Consider the following 12,940-nt stretch of genomic DNA (forward strand, 5'->3'; position numbering starts at 1 on the left):
GTAGGGAAAAAGGAGACATTCTACTTCTAGTATATATTTGGTTGGTTCTGCTCTACAGAGATCTTAATTCTGATTGCTTTTTTTTTTTTATTGCTATACGTGGGCCTCTCCCTGTCGTGGCCTCTCCTGTTGCGGAGCACAGGCTCCGGACGCGCAGGCTCAGCGGCCATGGCTCACGGGCCCAGCCGCTCTGCGGCATGTGGGATCATCCCAGACCGGGGCACGAACCCACGTCCCCTGCATCGGCAGGCGGACTCTCAACCACTGCACCACCAGGGAAGCCCCTGATTGCTTTTTAATCCAGTTTTCGTAGAGGGTCATTTAGAGATGTCTAAGGACTTTTGGAGTTAAATCCCAGAAATACTTATTCCCTTTAAATTAATTGTTAGCATTTTGTTTTTCTACTATTAAACTTGAAATAATTTTATTTGTAAATATTGTCATAAGGTAGAGAGTTAAATCAAGCCTTCTTTTCTGGTGTGCAATTAATAATGATTATGAAATTTTTACCTCTGAATGGAATTAATCCAAACTTCCCTGTTGAAAGCTACACAAAGTCTACCTGTTTCTAACAATGGGTTTCTGTTCCTTAACATCTTTATTCCAAGTATGCAGAACATTTAGTTTTGTAAGGCTGACCCATACCATTATTTCTTTTTTGATCTGGATCTATGGCATTGCACCATAAAACCGTATTAAAGAACTGTTTGGGAATAATTTATTGAAGCGGTCATAATTGTTTAAAAGAAATATTGGAGTGTACTGAAGGTTCAAATGTAATCAATTGTTACTTTATTTTGAAGTATTATGTAATAACATTGTCGCTATGTTTTCAGATTAGGATTGAGTTAGGCTCTTTTGGTCCTTACTGTAGGCATGAATTTTTCATACATTTTCATATATTTCCAAGAGGTCTGACTGATGATAGGACTTGGACCATTACATTGATGTTAAATATTAATTTAAATCTGGTAAGATGGGAAGGTATATTGTGTGCCTCTTTTTGAAATAGAAAATATCAGTTTCTTTCATTGTAGCCACTGCATAGAGAAAAATTCTTGTAATTTTGAGAGTAGGTGAATTTACTAAAACACAGTTTAGCTTTTCAGAGGAATAAAAATTAAATAAAAATCTCAGAGAAAGCTTCTGTACAAATTGTAGGTATAAACAGTTTGATGTTTCTTCTTTCTTTAGAATAATGATTTTTATTGTTTGGGTAGAAATGAAACATTGATCATTAAAAAAAATTTAAACAGTAACTAAGAAAATACAAAGAAGAAAGTTAAAAAAAATGTTGTCCTATATCTCACTACTGTAAAATACAAGCAGGTAAATTTTATTCCAAGGATTTCTCCGTGCCAGGGCTACTTGCTGTGGTATGTTGAATGAGAGCATCAGCCTCAGCTGGTAGCTTGGGAAAAATACAGATTCTTGGGCCTCATCTGAGCTCTATGGAATCAGAATCTCTAAGGGTGGGACCCAGCAGTCTGTTTTAATAAGCCCCCCAGGTGATTCTTACACATGCATAAGTTTGGGAAACCCCACTCCATGTGTAAATATGCAGAAGTAATTTTATAAAATAGGATCACATTCTTTGTGCTATTCTAAATAATTATTAATGTAGTTCTACTTGAACCTAAAAGAAGAGAACTTGAAAGAAGTGAAAGAATTGCTGAATGTCAGATAAATGCTTCTTCACTGTAAGAGATATGAGTTAAGGAAAAAAAATTATAAAGAACATAAATTGGACAAGTTATTTTTTAAATTACATGTTTAAATTTTCAGGGTAGTACCTATTGACTCTCTGGCATAAAGGATGAGGGAATTAAAACACTTCCGCCTTCTCCCATTTGGTTTTGGTTCATTGTATTCTTTGCTATGTTGTCAAGGTTTCTAACACTTATATTCTGTCATACTTTGTTTAGTCCTGTGTTTAAACTGTTTTACCAGCACTATGGCTCCTCCATTCCTGAGTTGATCAATCTCTTGATTGACTGAATTTCACGGTCAGGTAATCTTTTCAAGCTTTCAGTGCTGTATTCCTTTAGATCTTGCATACTTCATTGCTTGAGAATGCTTGTCTTTTTTTTTTTTATATATACTTGAAGGATTACTTGGCTAGGTATAAAATTTTCATATCACAATTTCTTTCCTTCAGAACTTTGAAAATGTTGCATCATGATCTCTTAGTATTTTTGATTGGCTGGATTTCCTCTTGCAGTATTTTTCTCTTTTCATCGGGAAGGATTTGTGAGTGCTTTACTCTTTGAGTTTCAATGCTGTTGTTTCCTTTAGTGTTTGAGAATGTCTGCCTGTGGTTTTCATTCTTGAAAAACAACTTGGCAGGAGGTAATATCCTCAGAGAACACTTTCTTTAGAACTTTGTGGTCATTTTATTATATTGGAGCAATGAATTTTACTGTAGAAAAATCTGATTTTTTTCCTGCCTCCTTGAAAGTGACTTGCTTTTTCATCTAAACTGCCTGAAGAAAATTTTCTTTATTTTTAAAGTTCAGTAATATAACCAAGATACATCTAGGTGTCATTCATAATCATGTTTTCCTGGATTACAATATACTCTTTAGTCTGTAGGGTTAGTGCTTCATTTAGGGATATTTTCCTTATTTATTACCATGAAGAATTTTTCTGTCAAATTATTGGGTTCTCTTTTTTATGACACGAATTTTTCATATATTGAATTTTCTTTTGTTCTCCATATTTATTATCTTCTAATTGTTTTGATATGTCTTTTGCCTCTGCATTTACTGTAATCATCTCAAATCTTCCTTTTTGCCTGTAATTGTTTCCACCAACGTCTGTTGATGTTTTAAATGAATTAATTGATTAAGTAATGGTACATTGGCCCTAAGTATTATTTCTTCAGCATTATAAACTACCTTTTCATATTATTCTGTTTTATTTTGCTTTGGCGACTTTTTTTTTAAGCTCTTTCCTTTTTTTAAAAAAATAGTTTTATTTGTTTCTTTTTCGTCTTTTTAAAAATTTTTTATTTATTTATTGGCCACATCGTGCGGGATTTTAGTTCCCTGACGACGGATTGAACCTGGGCCACAGCAGTGAAAGCGCCAAGTCCTAACCACTGGACTGCCATGGAATTCCCTAGAGCTTGTTTTTAATTAAGATTATATTGTATTTATCTTTCTTATTATAAAGAAGCCCTTAGGAATTTTCTTTGGTTTCTTCAATTATGTTTCCTTCCAGAACAATTTCTTTGCCATCTGTATTCCCCATTCATTTGTTCATTTTATTCTATCCCTCCGTTTATCTGCTTTTTGCTTCTTTTAATCTGTAGTAACGTGCATAGTTTTTTCACCGTGTTTATGCTTGATGTAGGAGGCTCAGAGAACTGTCTGCTTAGATGTGGTGTTCATGAATTTTTTAAATACCCTACCCATGTTACCTAAACTTGTTTTTCTCTTGAGCCTTAGTTTGAAAGCTGGGTATAGCTGGAAGCGGGGATGGGGAAGCAGAGAGAAATGAAGTGATTGCGAGAGCCAGATGGGCAATATGATTTTTAGGCTCTGCTCTCCTACAATACCAAGTGTTCCCCTCGTGTATTAGCTCAAACTACTCATGACTAGATTTCCTGTACCTTTTGCAGGGACATCCTTGAGCTTCAGACTTCTCTCTTCATTTTGCTCTGAGTCCTAGAAAGTGACCCCCTCCCCTGAAAGTGTGGAGATGGTTAGAAAATTTTACCCTTGAAGTTTGTTTGTTGGCTTTTTCCTGTATTGCGTATTTCTCCCTCAGTTCTACTTCTCACCGTTTTGAAAGCTCTTTCTGATAAATATTAGGATTTTGTAAACTACTTATCTATAACCTCTTGTTGAGTATTGGGGTAGAATTAACAACTATCATACATCACATAGAACTTTGTGTTTTTTATTTTTACTATCATCCAAAAATTATGGCAGGAAGTTATATATTTGGTTGCTGCTGATAAAATTTGGCTTTCAAAATTTTATTTTGTTTATTTTTATTTTTTGTTTTGTTAGGTTTTGAAGAAGGGAGATTCTATAATTTAGCTCAGGGTTTTTTAACCTTGGTACAAATGACATTTTGGGTTGAATAATTCTTTATTTTAGGAGGCCATCTTGTGTATTGTAGGATGTTTAAGAGAATCCCTGGCTTCTACCTACTACATGCCAGTAGCATTCGTGTAGTTTAGATGACCAAAAATTTCTCCAGGCATTGCCAAATATTCCCTGGAGAGAAAAATTACCCTGGGTTTAGAATCACTAATTAACTTCATTCTCGCGTCTTTACTCCCCCTGTTAAACACCTGCATCCAAATTTTAAGTAGTTCTTTCTTTTGTAGTCTGGTAAGTAAGTATTAAGCCAAAGATACACATCAGATTTAGAATAAAAGCTCTAATACACTCTTACAGTTCAACTTAATGCTAGGCAAATGTTAACTATCGGACTTATAAGCGCTCCGAATAGTAATCAATGAATTTAAAAAAAGATTTATGTACAGTGCTGGTAATTTTACTGAGTGAAAAAAATTAATACTTTTTAAAAATAACTTATTGTTTGGAGTAATGATACTCACAATAGATTTACTTTTCTCCATTAATTAAAATCATGTTGTTAGCCAAGTAAGTGAAGAAAATTCTTATTGACAATTCAGTTGTTTCCTGTTTAGAAGACTGACACTCTCCAGTTCTAAGCTAAATAATTGTCATGGTAAAGTAATTTCCTTGAAAAGGACAGGCATTGATTCAGCCCCTGTTACTCACAAATCCTATTTCAGTCAAATTGGAAAACTATTAAGTTTTTGGGAAAAAAATCAATACATATCAGGAAACCATTAGATCTTGTGGCCCTTGCTATATCCTGCATGAGTAATCACTGTAAACTGCTGACAGGTATTTCATTGTTGACACAGAGTGATGCTTGGGAGACCACATCTCATCAGGGTAGGTGGACAGCTTTAGACATTGGAATGAGTTCAGTTATCCTTGTTTTTCCCCAGGACTCATCCTTTTAGACAGCTGTCACTAACTGGACCTGTGGTGCTTTGAAAAATCAAATTCTTTCTTTACTGTCAGTTTTCTTTTTTCTTGTGTTGTGGCATACCAAACAGGGTGTGTGGTTTGGTACTGAACCAGTTTCTGTCAAAAACAAGTTTTAATTTCTTATTTAGAAATGATTTTTCCTCAATTAAAAAAAATTTCCAAATTTTATATCAGTACTAATAAATAGTGTAAGGATTTATTAGTAAGGACATAGAGTGTATAATTTTACTTTTATTCCTCTGTAAAACTTACAAGTAAATTTTTAAAAATTAAAAAAAAATTTTGGACAAGTGATTTTGGATTTATCTATGTTTTGCTTTGCTTACTTTAGGGAGATAATTATTTGTGAACTGTATGATTATTATATTCAGGAGGGAGAAAATAAAAATAAGACCTGTGTGCACATAGCCATTCTGCCCAAATTATTTGATATTATTTATTGGCAAATTATTATGGCATTGGTGAAAGCTTGATATTGGCTTTGTATGTAATAAGAGTTGTTTTTTGTTGTTTATTGAAGTAGAGAGAGGGGAAGAAATGGGTATAAAATAGTAAATGGTTCTATCACTGTAATTTCCTTAAGAAGATTGAAAACCCATATTTAATTCATATATGTGTTTGCCTGCTAATTCCATTAGGGCAAATTAAAACATTATGGATAGAATTTTGTTTCCTAGTTTGAAGAAATATTTTTATTTGATGAATATTATCATATATTTTCAGGTGCTGTAGCTTCTATGTTTTGGGTTGATGCTGAATTAGGGGTTGATATTTATCTTGATGGTAAGTTTAGAAATGAATTTTTAAAAAAATTTTCAAGTAAAATGTTAATGTTATGGTTAAGATCATTTTTGTTTATTCATACTATACTTTTAATTCCTTGTACTGGTACTCTTTTTAAGCTTGTTTAGTTTGATGATGAAATAAGTCTTTGTTCATACTGATTCTAAAGCTCCAGACAGTAGTAGAACTAGATATCAATCATAATCTCAACTACCAGTTTAGTACTTCCATTAAGGTTTTCCTTTTAAAATACTATGTAGATTTTCTATATTCCCTGTTGTTTAACTTATGTGCTTAGTATATATTAAAGCTTTTTATTTTAAATAACATGTATAGTATGAGGATCAAATTTCTGCTTTCATTTTCCCTTAAAAATAAGAACGAAACAAAGCCCCCTACCCCTTGCTCTCTCTACCGTAACACTTTTGGGCAATCTTATTCTTAGACTTCATTTAAGACACATTAGAAACCTTCTGGATTAGGCAAATATGTTCCCTGCAACACCCCACACCTGATTCTTCACCTTTCTGTAGACCATATTTTTCATAGACTAAGGGGTGAACTTTAAGAATTTTTGAAGCTGGGCCCCATCATTTGGGCCTAATATATATAGAATGTAGCTGGTTAAATTCCTTAGGCGTCATCAAACCCATTCTGCTGTTGTCCTTCGAAAAAATTATTTAGCATATAAATTCAGAGACTGCCAAATGAATTGATCATTTGGAAACTTAGGTACACCTTAGATAAAACAGTTGTGTGAGTTAGATTGGTGAGAGATATTCTAAGATGCCTCAGATTTGTTAAGCAATAATTTAAATAAGAAAAGTCTCGATTTTGATTATGTGAAAATAAAGATAAACTGTCTTGTGTAATTTATCACATTCCACTTTATATTATGAAATATGTCTCATGTTTTGGATTGTAAGCTTTTTAAAGGCCAGAGAAATCTTATTTTCCTTTTTATTTGTTTGTTTAATTTTAAATATTTGTTTTTATTATGTCCCATCTAGTGCCTTAAAATAGTGCTAGGTTCATGTTTGAAATGCATCTGCTTACTAATGGAATTGAATTAAATTGCTGTGCTGGCAAGAGAAAAAAAACAGTATTTTATTGAGTGACATTTGTGAACTGAAATAGAGTAGTTTTAATTCTTAAATATAAAGATGATTAAAAGATTTATTCCTTTGTAGGTATCATAACTGTTGTGGATTCAAAATATGGATTAAATGTAAGTTGAAAGATTGCTATGAGTTACTAATTGTTAAGAGCTGGTTATATGGGGATTGATTATATTAGTTTTTCTATGTTTGTGTCTGTTTGAAATATCCTTAACAAAAAAATATTTTTCTACTGTAAATATAAAAGATAGTACTTTTTAAAGTGGCAGTAATGTTATCAGAAACTGTGTGTCTTAAGCCAGTGAGTTACATTTTTAATTTAATATATCATATTTTGGAAGTTTAAAAAGCATGCAGAATAATAAAGCAAATACTTATGGTAAAAAAAAAAAGTTTTTTTTTAAAGCATCCTGAACAATAGATGAAATTTGTCTGTGTCTTTTAATTATTATTTTGTGTTTCTAAGTTAAATGTTTATTTTCTGCTTCTCTGGCTTGATGTGATAAAAGTTTGAAGTGTAATATTTTGTAATAAGGGTAATAGAGGATAAAGTTTGGGTATGTGTAACCCCTCACTGGGATTCAGCCCCAATGTTGATAAGTTTTTCTGTTTGATAGAGGAAATTGAGCTTGATAAAGCATATGAGAGCTTATTTTTCTTGTTAAACTGCTGTCAGACACAAGCTGCAGATGATTGAGTTTTTAAAAAATATATTGCTTTCCCATATTTTGAAGAAATCAGGATTTATGCCTAGGTTTAGGGAGGAGAAACTCTCCTTTAAAAGGCATCTTGCTGTGAATGTTTTGCGACTAGCAAGGTCCTGAAATGCATTTAAATGAATTTCAGTTCACAAAATGCACTTAGTAAGATTTTAAAATTCATGTTGCCGCATAAAGTAAAGTGGTGTTTCTCAACTTTCCAAGTGAAAAATTACTAGAGGCAGAAGAGAGTGAAATTATCCTCCATCTCCTGACCCAGTCTGGCGATATGAATAGTGCCCAAAGTAATCATTTCTTAGAAGTTTAAATTTAATGTTTAAAAATTCATGTCCATTTTGTATTCTACCCGACAATATGTCTGAATTTCTTAATTTGAACAAGTTTGTTTTTCTTCCAAACCTTTAATTAGTATGGCAAGCTTGTCAAATGGTTACCAATACCCTTTCATTGGCCCTTCCGTTCCCTCAGGGATAGAGCACCCTGATTTGAGAAGTTTGGGAGATGATTCCTTTTTAGATTTTTAAGTCAAAATTTATTAATAGTCTTAAGAACCAAAGAAAGACCCCAGATATTACAGTTTTTACTCAGAAATATTCCAACTGTTCTGAAATCATATTTCTAGCAAAATGTTTACAAAGGAAGCAAAAAAAAAAGTCAAATTCTTCAGTCTGAATGTTTATTAAAGGGCATGTTTGAATCCATCTCCTATATAGATTTATTGCCAAATTTGGGATATCTTCAGGATGGATAGTAGGATCTTTTTTTTTTTTTTTTTTTTTTTTGCGGTACGCGGGGCTCTCACTGTTGTGGCCTCTCCCGTTGCGGAGCACAGGCTCCGGACGCACAGGCTCAGCGGCCATGGCCCACGGGCCCAGCCGCTCCGTGGTATGTGGGATCCTCCCGGACCGGGGCACGAACCCGCGTTCCCTGCATCGGCAGGCGGATTCTCAACCACTGCGCCACCAGGGAAGCCCAGATCTTTTTTTTTTTGATAGACTTATAGTACCAGACCCAAAATCAAACTCTGTGTATTTATGATTATGGGAATAATTTTATATGTATATTTGGATGTGGAAAGGAGTTAAATAGAATCTACCAGGAGTGTGATAGAGGCCAAAAAAAAAAACCAAAGCAACATTCTGAATAATGCAGACACAGCAAACGTTTAACCCCCTCCCACCTTGATAAAACATCTTAAATTATTAAATCAATATACGTACACAAAACTGACATACTGTCAGGATAATGGAAACTTTAGATTTTCTAAGTCAGGTGCCAAATAAATAACTTTTCCTTTATATAAAGGATTTGCCAACTTGTCTAATTCCTCTGGTTGCAAAGCTTGACCTCAGTAGCTGCTTGTGATTCAGAGAATTCTGAGACAGTACAAGTAATGACACTTGGATAATGGGCAGCAATTTAAGGGTGTCATGCTTCACAGAGCCAGCCCATCAGAAGTAAAGCTGAGAAATGGTACCTTGTGGCCAGCCAGCCAAATTGAAACTGAAGTGGTAATTGATATCATGGGCTATCACTCTAATGGGATTGTCACCCATTGATCTGAAATATTCATTTTTTAATCATGGGCAAAGAATTGGACAACTTCAAATGACAGCTCTCTATTCTCAGGACTTGACACCCAGGCTACTGACATTGTCCTTTTCAGTTCTACAAAAGTGACAGCATTTAATGCAATAGAATCAATGAATGAAGTTACACAGAAAAGGTCAAGTCAGAGGTTTCTTTCTGGTTCTTCTGTTATATTGTACAAGCTGTTGAAACAATTCAGTCAGAAAACAGTTTGGCTTGGAAAAGACCAGAAAATAAATAGACTGACATTATGCAATAATCTTTTCTTAAAAGCTAAAATAGTGTTAGATCTATAACCAATCCACTGGAAAGAAATAGCTGCTGCTTCTTTTTTTTAAAATGTCACTGACATCTTTGACACTAGATTTCTTTCCACTTTGGTCAACAACAGTGTTTTTTTCTTTCTTTCTTTCTTTCTTTCTTTCTTTCTTTCTTTTCTTTCTTTCTTCCTTCCTTCCTTCCTTCCTTCCTTCCTTCCTTTCTTCCTTTCTTCCTTCCTTTCTTTCTTTCTTTCTTTCTTTCTTTCTTTCTTTCTTTCTTTCTTTCTTTCTTTCTTTCTTTTTCCTTTCTTTCTTTCTCTTTTTTTCTTTCTTTCTTTCTTCCTTTCCAGCTTGTTTCTGTTTCTGCAGAAAAGCCCTTAATGAAGTTGTGTCATATGATGGTGTTATTTCAAAGGATTCCTTTCTTATGCTGTGCTAAGTTAGAGGGTGGAACCTTAAGCTTTTTGATACGTTGGATTAATTAGTACCAAAATTTTTCTGGTCTTTTTCTTGATGTATAAGCAAAAGCCACAGTCTCTAAGCAGAGATGAGGAATCTGTTGGGGATACACACACACACACACACACACACACACACACACACACACACACACACACACACACACACTATTTTGAAAAAAATTTTGCAAAAATTTTTCCTTCATTGCCTGTACAGGTAAAATAGAATGTCACAATTTCCATTTTTTCACTTTGTAAATGGGAGTCATCTGACTTAATGACTAATGGTGTATAATGTGCTACTGGAGAATGTCCTTTTGAATAGCAGACATTGGTTTTAGTCTTTTTGCAAAGTTTGATTTGGGAAGGTAAGAAGTTGCATAAGGGAAATGGGCTGATATCCAGAGAAAATAAATGTTCGTGTGCATTTATTATTTGTTTATGTTTGTATAGCCTTCATATGTGCATAGAACCAGGGACATTTATCTCCTGCTTTTTATATGTTTATTGCATATCATATTCTTAATAGAGTTGTACCTATTGACAGGTTTTTATTTTGGGGCCTTTTTTTTTTTTTTTTTTTGTGGTACGTGGGCCTCTCACTGTTGTGGCCTCTCCCGTTGCGGAGCACAGGCTCCGGATGCGCAGGCTCAGCGGCCATGGCTCACAGGCCCAGCCGCTCTGCAGCATGTGGGATCTTCCCAGACCGGGGCACGAACCCACGTCCCCTGCATCGGCAGGCGGACTCTCAACCACTGCGCCACCAGGGAAGCCCTATTTTGGGGACTTTTAACGTGTTTTTATATTTGATATTTCTTGACTTCCTAGAGGTCATGAAATGTTAGTCCATCCCTGTTATCTTTGAGTGAAAATTTCTAATCTTCTGGAGATTAGATTAGATGCATTAAAAACATGAGTTACTTTGTGAAAATATTAATACTATTTTATTAGTTACATTTAGGTATGGATATTCAAAAACAAATCTCTAATTTTCTTACCATATCTTTTTACACACCTCCAGCTCACAGGCAAAAAGTCCCAAGTTCATATATAAATAAATCTTCTAAAAGGTCAAAAATACAATATTTTGCAAATATTTCAAAAATTTAAAAGAACTTCAATATTATAGGATCATTCAGAGAGAGATACCTTGCTAAAAATACATCTTTACTAAACAGATTTACTGTTGAAAAGAAAGGGAGTTGTTGCTGCACGTTATGTAGAATTTTTCAGATAACAACATCCCATGTATCTATGTCAACAAATAGGAGGTGTTAACTAGAATTCATTCAATAAGTATTTGTTGAACCTGGGTGCCAGGTACTATTCCTGGGATGGTAATAGCCCTTATTCTCTAGAGGACATAATGAAAGGATTTGTTATAGCCTCAGGCCAACAATAATTAGCAAAAATAGTAAACTTGGTCTTTTGACAAGAAACAATTTTTAATACAATATTCTTCAAGTTCTGTGATTTCCATAATTTCAGAGTGGGTCTGCAGTTGAATTTATAAGGTTGTACCTAAAGTGGATGGAGATCAGTACACATTACTCTAGTTTTAGTTTAGGCTAGCTTCCACAAAAATAGAATTTGGCAAACTTTTAGAAGAAAAAAGGTTTTCTCTATGGATTTTACCAAGACTATTAAATAAAATGATTACCAACTTGCTTTTAGGTCCCAAACTATCCAAATACCTTAATGATCTACCTCTTCATGAATTGTAAAACTGATTTGATGAAATAATTTTGAATATAATTTTTAGGTAATCTTTATGCATATACTTTTATGCAGTTATTAACATTTGTGTAACGCTGTTTGCAAGACTGATTTTATATGACATAAAAAACTCTCAGGGCTTCCCTGGTGGCGCAGTGGTTGAGAGTCTGCCTGCCGATGCAGGGGACATGGGTTCGTGCCCCAGTCCGGGAAGATGCCACGTGCCACGGAACGGCTGGGCCCGTGAGCCATGGCCGCTGAGCCTGCGTGTCCGGAGCCTGTGCTCCGCAACGGGAGAGGCCACAACAGTGAGAGGCCTGCATACCGCAAAAAAAAAAAAAAAAAAAAAAACTTTCACAAAGATTTAAAAATTATATTCATTTTCTTCTATTGAGCCCATTTTCATTTTTGAAAAATCACCCTATGGTAAGGTATCCCGTGACGGTGACAGTGTTAGATTCAGCTTCTTTTTTATAAATTGAGAATAGCCATTTCCCATAATTGTTATGAAGGCTAAATGAGATAATATTTGTAAAAGGATTTAATAATTTGTGGAGTTCAATTCAAATACAAAAAGTATTGTATAATCAAATCGCCTCTGACATCAGTAGGCAGTTTTTTATTGTGACAGGAAACATCTATTGAGGGTTAAGGTAATGAAGGTGGAACATTTTTCAGAGAAGAACCTTATGACATTGGTGACTTTAGGGATATAAATAGGATTATGGAAAAATAATAACTACTTCCAGAGAGATCAAAATGACCTCGTGGGCTTCTAAGTCAACATCAAAGTATTTTTTGGCACTAGCTTGACTCTGGCAGGGTGCAAACTAAACAGTTGCCCAGAGAGGCCAAATCATTCAAGTGTGGGTTTCAAAATGATAACCTGCTTTATGCTGGGTATAGGGCTGTGTCCTTCCCACAGCTAATTTGTTTCTAGGGAATTGGAAGGGCCCAGTATGAGTTCATAGTGTGTATGGTTCTGCGGTGGGGGCTGGGGGGTGGGGTAGGATGAAGGAAAGTCTAGTAGAATTTTTAAGAGTACAATTTCAGTGGTTATCTCTTTTTTAAAAATAAGTAATAATGAATATTTAGAACAAAGACAGTTTTGTAAAATGGAAATTGCCTAGAATCTGAACTATAATGTGCTGTGTTTTTATGACATTATTTAAATCTGGAGGGTTTTCCATTTACGAAAAAGAAGAGGTCAGGGGACAAAGTTTAAACCCTCACACTTCACAGGTTCACTGTAGGGAA

General features: G+C 34.5%; 1 protein-coding gene across 2 annotated transcripts in view; it reads left to right on the plus strand.

Moving 5' to 3' along the window:
• The window catches only part of ZNG1A (Zn regulated GTPase metalloprotein activator 1A), a 43,870-nt gene that overhangs the window by 7,784 nt on the left and 23,146 nt on the right, over positions 1-12,940 (plus strand). For both annotated transcript variants that reach the window (XM_007466765.1, XM_007466764.1), the window contains exons 5-6: positions 5,763-5,822; positions 7,013-7,050. In XM_007466765.1, coding sequence (XP_007466827.1) covers positions 5,763-5,822; positions 7,013-7,050 — 98 coding nt within the window. The remainder of the gene's footprint in view (positions 1-5,762; positions 5,823-7,012; positions 7,051-12,940) is intronic.

Source organism: Lipotes vexillifer, unplaced genomic scaffold (assembly GCF_000442215.2).
Source record: "Lipotes vexillifer unplaced genomic scaffold, Lipotes_vexillifer_v1.1 scaffold948, whole genome shotgun sequence".
Lineage (NCBI taxonomy): Eukaryota > Metazoa > Chordata > Mammalia > Artiodactyla > Lipotidae > Lipotes > Lipotes vexillifer.